Here is a 13,537-nt window from a genome sequence, read left to right on the forward strand (position 1 = left end):
TTCCTGTAGTAATACTGGCATAATGCTTGATACAATCACAGTACAGGAATTCATCCTGTCTTTTATTTGAATGGCCCCATATTTTCTGTCTGCCTTGAAGTACTCTTTCAGCTACCTACAACTTATTCTTGGGTTTCTGTCCTTTGGTCTAATGATAACGTCCAGATTGTATTCAGCCTAAAGTTTTTCTCCCATAGACAGCTTCCTGGAAATCCTATCATATCCTCTAGCTACAGTAACCCAATGTCTGTGTAACTACTCCATTCCTACTATAATGTATATGAACCACATATTTCATGTAAACACCAAATTAATGCTAAAGAATCAAAGATAAACAAACAAAAATGATTTAGAGGACTTCATTTAAAGGTGATAAAAGAGCTCCTCGGTACACAATCAATGATATAAAACATACAAATACATTTTTACCACATTCTAAATGACCTTATATGAGAAAAAAACAGCTAATTATTCAACAACGGAGTATTTTGAATGTGAATTGTAGTGGATTTTTTAATATGTTTCATCAAGTAAGAACTTGTTCTGAGTTTATAATGTAAGTGTACAACTGGAAACACTGAACATTGTCGTAGCAATCATCTTAAGTTTCTCTCATTTAAATTTCTACTTGAGAATTCTACTTTTTAAATGTGAAAAACCAATTCATATGCTCAGGGGATAAGTACCCCATTTCTGAAAAGTCTATTATTTTTACTGTTTCTTCCTCTGCAGCTTACCTTTTTCTTTTTCTTCTTCTACTTCTTAAAAAAAAAATTCTTTATACTCAGTATAATTTCTGTCTAAAGTTACGGAAAAGAAGTCATAAACGCCAAGCCCTCCCCATCCATTTTATTTTTCGTTAGCTGCTTGGCTAGATGTTAAGATTACCTGTGTCATATAAGGCTTGGAGATTACCTGAAGGTGTAATTCTGTGGAGTGTTTTTGTTTATTGCCAAGAAAAAATGGAGAGAGTTTTCTCGGTAACTTCCATTTGGGGTTAGCTTTCAGCTAGCTAGATAAGAACCACTGCTTAAAGGACAGTAACAAGAAATCACAAATATATACAGGTTCTGAAGTCTAATAGATCCACTACAAATTACTTTTCTCTGTCACAAAATTCGAATTTGCGGACCATCATTCAAGAGCCTCCATCTGCCTTTCAAGAACTATCCTCGGAAACCCACTTTTAGGCACTGCTCCCAACAGAAGCAAAATGTAAAACATAAGCACTTCAAATGATATCAGAAATCAAAATGTGTTTTAATGCCACGAGTTATGACAAAAACAGATACTGTTTTTTAAACTACAATCTATGTGCTGGTAGCAGTACCCATTACAATGCCTTCCACTATAAACAACAGAAAACACCACTCTAACTGGCTCAGACACAAAGAAATAATTGTTTTACACAACAGAGGTAAAGAAGGTGGGCAGACTTCAGGGCTCTTCTGGAGTAGCTCCAGCTTCGTCAGTCCCTTTCCTCCGTCCTGCTGTGTGGGCGTATTCCCAGGCTGGTAGGAAGATGGTTCTGCTAGTGGGGACCACACATCCACACACAATCACCACCAAAGGAAGGAAGAGCATCTCTTCCTGTAGTTCTTCCTCCAGAGTGAGAAAACTTTATCCAGAAGCCCTCAGAAATTCATCCAGTATCTCAGGGGCTTGGAAAAGAACACGTTTTTTTCTACAACCAATCTCTGTCACCAAGGGAAAGGCTTATTTTTTGCTCAAGTCTGGGTTCCTCAACCAAAAACGAGAAGGTTTTCTGTCAGTGTTGTTCTGCTATCTTAGCAGCACTGTAAATGTGGCCTGACGTCAGGCTAACCCTGTGGAGGGAGAAAAGAAACTCAAGCCATTCTGGTCCCTTCCTCCAAATTTCCACTCTCCTCCAACCTTCTTGGGTTTTTCACCCTCCACAGACTTCAGAGGGATATTGTCTGTAGTTCTGCAGTTTGAATTATGCCCCTGCCTTCAAACTCATATGCTGAAGGCCTAACTTCCAGTACCTCAGAATGAGACCTTATTCAGAAAGAAGGTCTTTGTGGATGTACCTAGTTAAGATGTCATACTGGAGTTGAGTGGACCCTTAATCCAAAGTGACTTGTATCCTCACAAAGAGGGGGAATTTGCACACAGACATACACACAGGGACAACACCCTGTGAGGATGAAGGCAGAGGTAGGAGTGAAGCTTCTACCAACCAAGGAAAGCCAAAGGTTGCCAGGAAACTAGCAGAGAGGGCCTGGAACAGATCCTCCCTCACATTCCTCAGAGGGAACCAGCCCTGCTGATTCCTTGACCTCACAGACCTGTAGCCTCCTAGACTGAAGCAGTACATTTCTGCTATTTGAGTCACCCAGTGTGTTAAGGCTGTCCTAGCAAACCAGCACATGCATTGCACAATGCCCAGAGTTTATACAGGAAGGTCATTAGAAGCTTACTCCCCAAATCAGGGGTGAAACTGTCTTACTTGCCTGAGAACAAGTTAGTGTCTTCCCTATGCCTCTTCCATTATCTGAAAAATAGGGGTAATAATGATATTTATCATAGCGTTGTTGGGAAGATGACGTAAGCTGATTGATGGAAAGCATAAGAGCACACTACATGGAACACATCTGCTCTCATAGTTATTAGCTGGTCTAGTCCTGCACTCACTGGACTATATGCCAGGCACTCTAGGTGCCTCACCAAACCAAACAGATGTAAATTTTGGCCTTTCCCAGGTTTACACTGTAGTGAAAGGATGCAGACAATAAGACAAATAAGGAAATTATGTAACATATTGGCCAGGACTAAGCTCCATGAAGAGAAATGAATCAGAGAAGGAGGAGGGGGAGGGCTGGGGTTGAGGTGGCAGTTGCTGATAGGCTGGTCCAGAGGAGCATTGTGGAGGAGGGCAGACACCAAGCTGATGCACACCGGGCAGACAGAAGAGCAAGTGCAAGTGGACTGTGGTAGGAGCCAACCTGTATATTCACAGGGCAGGAAGGCCAGTGTGGCTATAGCAGAATGAGGTGGGAGGTGATGGGAGAGGAGGTCAGAGATATAATGGGGGCAGGTAGATATGTCCTGGGAGGGCTTAGGCTTGCACCCTGAATGACGTGGCAAGTCAGTGGAGGTTTTGAGCAAAGAATGACATGATGTGACCAGGCATTTTTATAGGCTCACACTGGCCACGAAGTGAGAGTAGATATGAAGAAGAAAAGAACAGAGAAACCAAGTTACAACACTGTTTCTGGAGTCCAGTCAGTGGAGGGATTAAAACATAATTAGGCTTTACATGCTTTGACAAGAGAAGTAACATGTTTCCCCAATGGACTGAATGTAATTTCTGAATGAAAGAGGAGTTAAGAATGACTCTGAGGTTCAAATCCAAGCCAGAGGATGTATGCTTCCATCAATCAGGAAAGTCTTTTGGAGCAATGGGTTAGGGAAGAAGAGAATGAAGTTATTACCAGTGTCCTGCCTTATCTGTAGTATTTTGCCTTTATTATTATTAGAATGAATGAAATAGTTGCTAATATTGTCCTTCCTCTTCCTGTTACTATGATTGCTGTTGTTATTATTAGAATGAATGAATTTTTTGCTAGAATTTTTGTTACAGTCCCTCCTCTCCCTGTTACTATTACTGCCATTATTATTATTATTAAAGTGAGAGGTAGCTTAATCTACACTTTCCTGTTCATTCTCAATTCCATCTTCTGTGGGAACTTCTTTTCCTTACAGGTAACAAGTCACTTTGGAGTCAGCGCATTCTGCTCAGCTGCTTCTTTTTCTTCTTCTCCTTATTTCTCCTCCTCCTCTTCTTCTTCTTCTTCTTCTTTTAAGATTTCATTTATTAGAGAGAGAGCATGACAAGCAGATTCCCTGCTGAGTGTAGAGCCCAACACAGAGCTCGATCCCAGGACCCCGAGATCATGACCTGAACCAAAGTTTGATGCTTAACCAACTAAACCCCCCAGGCACCAGCCACCTTTTTTTTTTAAGCTTTTCCTTATTTACAGCTGCTCCTTTTTCCTGCTGTAATCTAGTCCCAAAGGGAAGTCAGTGGCTACAGAGCATGCCCTTCTCTCTTGGGAACATAACCTTGAGTCACCTTTGTTCCTATGGTCACACCTGCCTTCTCAATTTCCCAAGACTATCTTTGTGAAAGGAAACCCCTGCCTTTTCTCCCTTTGGACATTTCACTGCCCTTTGCTTTTTCTCATTATAGCCATTTTTCTTCTGCTTACTCCAATTTTCATTAATCCTCATACCAGTTCTTTCCCACTCTCAGTACTGGCTGTTCTCGCTCGTGAATTCTGCTGTGACCCCTCAGTAAATCTGAATAAATCCCCTTCCTCACTGCTCCTTTTCCTCTGGGCCTCAACTAAAACTCCTGCTACACAAATTGTGGCTTGGTGTCCCTGGGGCTCAGTTTGCTCCTCTGAACAATAAAGGAAATACCCAGTTTAAATGCAAAGATCCTCAGTTGTAACTTTTGGACAAACTGACTCAGTGTTTTTCCTGTATGGCGCGTTCTCCCATCTATGTAACTTGTCTTCAGAGCCTGTCTTTCATTACTCTCTTATTACCAAGGCCCCCAGCTCATTTTTTCATCATTATTTCTTAGGCAAAGCCAAGTGGCTTCCACCCATACCCTAAGTTGGTCAGAAGAATGTGTTTATTTTTCTAGATATTTCCTAATGTTGCACACTAAGTATTTCAGGGACCATGATTCATGTTTGAAGAAATAAACCTATTTGGGCATTTCTTAACCATGAGTGAGATTTCATTATTTTCTTTAAGAAATCTGTAACCAGAAAGTTTTGTTAATGCCAGTGACAAGTAGCTAATGACATCATTCCTGCTTTGATTTTCTGTGACACATTTTTGAGGTTTTCATCCTCACTTCTTTGCAGGGCCCTCACCTTTGTCTTCCTTTTGCCCTATAACTGCCAATTTCCATCAGCAATTGAGAAAATAAGAGTGCAAGGAAAAACAATTTAGCTCAGCTGACTGCTTCTTCAAGGAAACTGTTTTTTAAATTTCAGACTAAGTTAATAAAAAAAAGTTTTAATCCTATAATCAGAGGTCATTTTAATGCTTTTATTCAGCAAAATTCCAGGTAATTTTGAAATACATTGGACATCCATTTATTGAGGACAAGAGAGGTTATTCCAAAACATTCTTTAATAGCCCTAAACTGATTTTTCCTATCAGAGGAAAAAGGAAAATCCCCCTGGAAAGGTCTTTCTATAGTGGAGGTTACATAGTCGAGCTTCTTAGGCATTAAAAAAAATCACACACACACACACACACACACACACACACAACTGGTTAGAAATATTCCACTTTTAGGGTTAAGTTTTACGCAACACATTATGATCATAAATGGGTTACTTAGATATAAGTTACCTCTAGTTATTTTTAACAAGGGAGCAAGATTTCATAATATTCAATCCTGCCTTATAAATTTAACTTGGTAAACCTGCAGGAGAAATGTGAGATGTCTAGCATTCTCTGACAAATCAAAAGCCATCGCCCCTGAGCCCCACAGTAACGATGTCCCTGCCTCCTCTGAACTCCAGTGGAACTTACCTGTGTCCTTCTTATCCCCCATACTTCCTAATTCAGAGTCTCTTGTATCTATCAATAAATAATTACGGAAGAAAAAAAAGGAGCAAGAAAATAAGCAGGCATTGCAGTGTCATAGAAAAAGGGTGTTGAATTAAACAAACCTAGCTTTCTCATTTCACCCATTTCTTCTGAACTATCTGATCCTTCGTCTTCTCGGCTCTATATTGGAGGTAATGAACTGCCCTCATAGGGTACCGTGAAGGTTCAATCAAAATTGAAAAGCACCTGGCACATACAAGGCACCTGACAAAAGCTACTTCTTCTTCCCTCACTCCGACATATCATCATAGATCAATCCTGCGGGACGGCTGGTTGAACACCGGGCTCTTTCTGGGCTGTGAGCTTTTTGAAGGCAGGGTCTTGTTCATCTTTGTATTTCCGACAGAACCCTGGGTAGTGAGCCTCGCATTCTGGGCTCTTCTGGGAGGACGGCTCCTCTCGTGAGCTATGGCTCAGGCCTCTCGGGTGCTGGGACAGCCCACCATGTTTTAAGTCAGGTGGCACAAAATAGAACTACTTTCCTAAATTCCTTGGCAACTAATCAGAATGCTGTTCCATTTCTCACTGTAGAAAGTGCTGCAGAAAAACTGGCCTTATTCTAAGAAAAAGACACAGAATCCACTACACTGTGCTGGAAAACCAACAAGTTGTGTTGAAAGCACTGAGACACATAAACGTGGGCTTTAAACACCAGCTGGTCCCAGACCAGCCATGAGACCTGCGGTAAGCCGTCTACGCTTGTTGAGCCTCAATTACACCAAAGAGAGAGACAATAACTATCCTGTGGTTGTCACACAGGGTTGTGGGTAGAGAAGGTGGTGCCTGGAACTGACTGGAACACCTGGGAAGCAGGATGTCAACACCAAGCTTCGAAAGCCATCAACTTTCAGTCATGAGAGCTCCTCCTCTGTCTTAGTCCATGCTTCTATCCACATTCCCTTCTTTGGCAAATGACCAGCTCTCGTTGAATCCTTTCAGTTCAGTTGAGCAGAAAAGCTGTGCACATGTGCATGCATCAATGTGCAAGTAGTCCCATCCATGGATCCCCCATCTTTTGTTCTGCGGGTCACATTACAGTGTCATGAGAAGGTGTAGTGATTGAGCCATAATACAACAGATGTATGCATTACTTTTCTGTCCAATGCTAGAACACGGTTCAGTCCAATTGTTTGTGGCTTTTTGTCCTGTGTCAGTTAGTCACAGCTTCCACGGTGAAGAATTTCAAAGAAAATACAGCCCAATCAAAGCATGACAGAATGTCAACCCCAGACAAAAGGGGGCAGACTGCGGGCAAAGCCAAGTGACCAATCTTTTCAGTTCTGGTGGAATCTTTGTTTCTAGGTCATTCTACTAACATCACCTAAGGAAACTGGGTCCCTAAGGAAAACGGGAGGGTGGGGAAGCAGACAGGCCACCTACACACCACAGATGGAAGAACGAACCTTCCCAAACTTTTGAAAAAAGTCGTCTTCTGCCCGGGCCAGTGCGTCTTCGTCAATGTACACAGCCGGCCTTCTGGCCATGAGGAAGTACTGCACCTTCCTCAGATTCCAGCCCATCACATACTGGAGCCAGCCGCACACGGCCGCCGTGGACCGGCCAACCCCGGCGTTGCAGTGAACGTACACGGTGTGTCCATTCTCGAGCAGCGCGTGCAGGAGACAGACCGCCTGGGGCAGCATCTGTACTCGGCCTGGGATTGAGAAAGCACAGCACAGACACATGAATAATGAAACCCCAATATCGCCTCTAATGAGAGTTCCTCCAGTGCCTGGTGAGATGACTGCCATGCAGGGAGGGGCAGGGGAATGCAAGCTTGCGCCATTCCTTTGTTGTGAGGGAAAGGGTGAGACAATGTCAAAACCTACTAATAATAAAGTAAAAAGAACACTCCAGAGGCAGTGGGTCAGCTCTGAACTTTCCCTGGTTTTTGCTCTGAGTGACTCCTGCATCGGTGCAAATTTCCTTTCAAAGAAAACTTAACCATTGCCTATGGTCAGAAGAATGAATTTTTGCATCCCTCAAAAGGGCTTGTACAGATGGGGCAGAGATTTAGAGAAATTTCACCTGGACTTTCTTTAATCCAAATGGATCTTCCTGATCAATGCAAAACAGAGAATTAATCCATATTGGTTAAAGGAGCCAATCTTATTCACTCAACATATGCCAATTTTCATTTGGCCAATGGGATGGCGAACATTAACTGACAGGCATGCAATAACTGATCGTTCTTTTATTCCCTCATGATACAGAGAGTGTTCAAATGATTCCATTTGATTCCTCCATGATACGGAGAATGTTCAAATGATTCCATTTGATTCCTCCATGATACGGAGAGTGTTCAAACGATTCCATTTGATTCCTCCATGATACGGAGAGTGTTCAAACGATTCCATTTGATTCCTCCATGATACGGAGAGTGTTCAAACGATTCCATTTGATTCCTCCATGATACGGAGAGTGTTCAAACGATTCCATTTGATTCCTCCATCATACGGAGAGTGTTCAAATGATTCCACTTGATTCCTCCATGATACAGAGAGTGTTCAAATGATTCCATTTGATTCCTCCATGATACAGAGAGTGTTCAAATGATTTCAATTGCCCTTTACTGGGCAATTGTGATTATAGTTACCATTACTTCATGACTACTACTTTGATTATTAGGTGATCATATGTCTTCTCCTTTTACACACTGAGAGGATACACAATGCTCTGCTCATGCCTGCTAGACTCTTGTCTCGTGAGGCAGAGATCACTCTAAAGCCATCAAGCTCCTAGATGCCTGGAATTTCTTCTGCACACAGGTTCTCAGAGCAAAGATAGTGGGTTTGGTGGGGTGTGGACAACGGTCACACGACAAAGTGGACAACTTTGAAAGGGGATGAAAGGGGGAAATGTAGAGAGTCCTGGATTATGAGCCCGTGCCTTGACATTCACTAGTTACTCTGTGCTCTCAACCACACAGGCGCTTTGCACTGCCATCCCACTGGATGATGGGAGAGGTGGGAAAAACTCCCCCCTCCAATGGTTTCATTGCAGATCCTGAGGCCTAGAATTCCTGGAATAGAGCCAGAAGGTCATGAGAATCACTCAAGTAAGTTTAGACTTCCCTCTTTAGATGTCCTTTTCCAAAATGCAAGTGCCTCTTAAGGACCAATACAACAAATGTCAATCAGGCATCAGTGCCTTAGAAGGACAGAGGTTATAAGACCCCATCATGGTTTGAAGGCCCTCTCAGTTACCACTCCATCCCAGGTGGATCTACCTTAGCTTCAGGCTCACCCTGTTCTGAGTTAGGAGCAGAAAATCTACACTGAAGCCAAGATAATATTCTAATTTTGCTGCTGGTTCTCTATCCCTCTGTCTCACCAAAGCACCTTAAGCCACAGGTCCCACACAGCAGTGTAGAGACATTTGTAACTGGAATGCCTTTGGTCAGCGCACACTTAGCAATCCCTCAGGCTCCATCTCTCCCTGCTGTCTATCACCCTGTGTCCATATTCCCTGCCTGATCTCTGAGGGCATCTAAGGGGAGCCCCGCCAGCTCCTCTGTGCTGCTTGATTCCTCAGAGCCCAAACTCAGCCATAAACTGTCATTGATGGGCACTTCCTCACTAGGTTTCGGGGTATTCTGAGGTTAGAGCTAGATGGGCATGCCACATAGTCAGTTGCTCATGGCACTGCCCCAGAGGCAGTAAAACGTCACCAGAAATGGAACAAAGTGTAGAAGGTCCTATGTACCAGAGTGACGTCTCACTGTCTGTCTCAGGGAGACTACTATGTAGTTGATGCACCATTTGAGCTGGGAGATCAAAGGAGGCAAAACTTCCAAAGTATGTTTGAGCAACCCTACCAATATGGGTGTGGTCTGCCCACAGGCAAGGCTTTTTGTTCTGCTGAGAGGTGTAGCCCCACTAATACCAGCTGGGAAGGGAATGACAGCTGATCAAACTGGGAAGTTGGGTTCTTCCTGCCATGGCTGGCATCACTGGCCAAGTTTCCTGTTACAGATACCTCTCCAGCTACCATGTACATTGCCAGGAGATGAGCAGAAAAAAAATTTTTATTGAAATATAGTGGACACACAATGTCAGTGTCAGGTGTATAACACGGTGATCCAACAATTCTATCCCATACACTATGCTCAGCACAGTAAGTATAGTCACCAACTGTCACCATACAACATTATTATATGGTTATTGACTCTATTCCCTGTGCTGTACTTTTTATCCCCAAGAAGTATTTTTAACATGGGTTTTCATTAAATGCCCAGTATACAAACAGACCACAGTGGCCAAGTGAGGTAGGAGCTTCTAGAAGCAGAGTCCCAGCTCCCAGGCTCAGTTTCTGCAGCCTCAGTGTCATGGGACCTGCCCAAACTGGGGTTCACATGAACCTGTCAGGGTTCTTCCCCCACCTGCTCTCTGGCCAGAGATTCACTGAGAAAGGATCTGCATCAAATGGCCCAAACGATGCACTATCTCTCCCTTTCCTTCTTATCTGTAAAAGATTCTTCAAGAAGCATGCACACAGTTTAGAAGTTGAAAAGGGATATGTGTGAGCTTGGAATTCTATGACCTCAGCCATGCAATCCTAGAAGGTAAGTGACAGCTGCCGCGGGGAAGCTCCAGAAGGCTCCCGGTTTAAACACGGGTTTCACCCCATGGTGGTCTTCTCCTAGAATCACTTAGCTGCTACACTTAAGAACTGTCAAACAAATATTTAAATAACATAAAAAGGATGCCAGACAAGGATGTGGGCCAGGATGCCCACTTGTCTTAGCCTGGCCTCCACTGGAGCTCTTGCTTATTTTGATTTCTAGGGACTACAAATCACTCTGTGTTAATTGATGACAGCTCACATTTACTAAGCCCTTTATACCTGCCAAGTGCTGTTCTGAGCACCGTGCAGACAATAGTTAATTGGCAATCACCTTTTAACAACTATGAGGTTGGTACTATTTTTATCCTCAGTTTATATCTGAGGGAACTGAGGCAAGGAGACCTCCCCAAGCTTATTCCCCAGTGGCCAATGAAACCCAGGAGGTGCAACTCCAAAGCCTCTGGTCTTAACCACTGCACTAGTGCTCTTCCCTGACCTGCCTGGCCAGGGGCACTTGCAGGCCGCCATGCTCTCAGTCTGAGTTCTTAGTCAATCTCTATCCCCTACCTACCCTGTCACACGGTTGCTGTTAGCCCAGGTGAGAGCAACAACTTCCTGGGTGTTAGTTCCTCTCCTCTACCCTAGAGGGGCTCCCTGTGCCCAACAGGTCATGTGCCTCTGCTAGAAAACCATTCTAGGGAGGCTGAGCTAACACACAACCCACCAAGGAATAAATAGAGGGTGCCCAGAACCAGAGCTTGCACAACATCAACAAGAGCCCCTAATTTTTTTTAAGATTTTATTTATTTATTTGACAAATCACAAGTGGGCAGAAAGGCAGGCAGAGAGAGAGAGGGGGAAGCAGGCTCCCTGTCGAGCAAAGAGCCTGATGGGGGGCTCGATCCCAGGACCCCGAGATCATGACCTGAGCCGAAGGCAGAGGTCCCAGCCCACTGAGCCACCCAGGCGCCCCAAACCCCTAATTTTTTATATTTCATATATTTAGGCTCCATCCAGACCTTAATTAGACAAAAAATTTCCATTCGTAAAAATGATAATACCTAAAGGCAAGAGAGAAATCCAGAATTTTTATATAAAATATTCCAAATTCTAACTGTTGACAGCTAAATTGAAAATTTTAAACCCTGTCCAGGTATAACAAAACATTTCACTGTTTGTGATTCTTATTTTGAAATATAAAACAGGCCTTGGCTCTCAGTAGATGCTCAATAAGCATTCATTAAATGCATGAATAAAAAATTAAATGAACTAAAATCCAATAATACTCATTAGATCTGAGACACTACGGGACTCCTCTAATCTAACTTGTGGCCCACACCTTCTCCAGGCTAATCCAACTCTGGAATGATTAAAAGCTTCCTGAAAGCATGTACTGAGCAAACAAAGGTTGGGAGAAGAGGGATATGGACATGCTGGGGACAGCCTGTGACATTAGGGCCTGAAATCATGGAGAGGAGTGGAAAAGGCCCTGAAGATGCCCTTTACCTAAGGTTGACCTTGAAAGGCATTATTTCTGGAGTGACTTTCAGCCTTTCCAAGATTAACATGTGTGCGTGCGTGCGTGTGTGTGTGTGTGTGACACACACACACACACACGCACGCACGCACGCACACCCTTCTTTTTTCACTCCAGGCAGATTTATGGCTGAATGTATTATTATTTTATTTGAGCGTATCTTCTTTTCCACCTTTGCAATGTAACATAGATAAAATCCATATTATCTAGTACAACCTTCAGTAGAAACTTAAGAAGTTGGGACTAAAAATATAGTCCCAACTTGGTGATTTTCCAAGCCCTTACATATCAATCATCTTATTCTACTGTTATAATCCTGCAAGGCAGAAATGATTACCCCATTTTCCAAGTGCAGGAAATAGCCCTCTCGCTATCACACAGGTAGGCGGTGGCATCTAGGCTCAAGCCCACATGCCATGGCTCCAAGGTCAGTGTCAGCATCACGGCAGAGCTGCACACGGTGTTGAGTCAGAGAACGGAGGGTAACAGCAGAGGGGTAGCCGAGGACTCTGGGAAGCACATGCCCTCACTTGGGAGGCAAGGGCAGACCCTATGTTATCACCAGCACTGCCCTGACAGAGGTTGAAACACAGTCTGAGTGCTTCCTATGAAGGAAAATGGAATTTTAATGGACACATTTGGATTTTTCAGGTGAGTGCCCGATTTGTCTCAGGTGAAAGGTACAAACCAAAATTTAAAAAAAAAAAAAAAAGGAAAGAAAAAAACCTAACTCCTCAGCACGTGACAAAATGTACCAGAGTAAGGATCGATAGTACAATTGATTGTAACGGGTCTGTGACAACTGGTGGTGACAGTCAGGCCTAACACACTGTCTTCTTTCTCAGACTTTATCTGACAGCATTATGTTACAGCTCAAAACACTTCCAGATGGATTTTTCTCTAGCGTTCCAAAAATAGCTGAATTAATCTATATGTTCATTGTGCTAATATTGTCAGCCACCCAGATTAATCCAGTGGTCAGAACTTCCCTGGAGCCTCAGGAATGGTCGTTAACCCTTTGATTACTCCCCAGGTCCTGCTGAACCAAAGAAAGCCTTCATTTAGCCTCAGCATTTGGCCTTTTGCAGCTGGGAATGCTCCTTCTGCTGTCCTGGTTGTTGCCAGAGGACCTCCGTGTGGGAGGTGCTCTGCTGTTGTAACTGGGATGGGACCTGGTGACTCTGGGTTTTAACAAACCACCGTGTACCTTTGGGGATGGGATTTTCCCTCAGGGTTTTGCATACCCCAAACTAGCAGGCAAATACCTATTGGTCACCAGGGCCCCCAGATAATCAGTGCAGGGATGGGACGGGATGCAGGTGAGCTACACTAAGCTTTGTATCACCTTATACTCCAATGGGCAACAATCCTATAAAACCTGAAGTAAGGAAGCAAGAATCAGAACGCTCTCTGGAAGCTATAGGCAGGTGAACCTAACAATCTTCTGTTTTGAAACCAGAGAAACAAAGCGCTTTCATATCTATCATCTTTCTCTATTGTTTTGATCCCATAAGGCAGAAATGATTACCCCATTTTCCAAATGCAGTAACTAGTCGCTCGATATCACACAGCTACTCGGGAACTCTCCTTCCACTGCCACAAGTGTTGCCCAACTGCCTCAGTCTGGAAAGTGCTCCACGGTTATGCTGCAGTGGGACCCCAAAAAGACCCTAACACAACTACAGTGGGCCTAGATTCAACCAATGATCTTCTGTGCAAGTGAAGTTTTTTTTTTTTTTTCCTTGAAAACGAGCAAAGCTCTTACAGCTACATCAA

At 43.5% G+C, this 13,537-nt stretch overlaps 1 protein-coding gene across 1 annotated transcript in view; it reads right to left on the reverse strand.

Moving 5' to 3' along the window:
- Nucleotides 1–5,067: 5,067 nt before the first annotated feature.
- EPM2A (EPM2A glucan phosphatase, laforin) overlaps nt 5,068–13,537 on the reverse strand; it is a 113,734-nt gene continuing 105,264 nt past the window's right edge. Inside the window, 1 exon segment of the mRNA XM_047733918.1 lies at nt 5,068–7,312. Coding sequence (XP_047589874.1) covers nt 7,035–7,312 — 278 coding nt within the window. The 3' untranslated portion in view covers nt 5,068–7,034.

Source organism: Lutra lutra, chromosome 6 (genome assembly GCF_902655055.1).
Source record: "Lutra lutra chromosome 6, mLutLut1.2, whole genome shotgun sequence".
Lineage (NCBI taxonomy): Eukaryota > Metazoa > Chordata > Mammalia > Carnivora > Mustelidae > Lutra > Lutra lutra.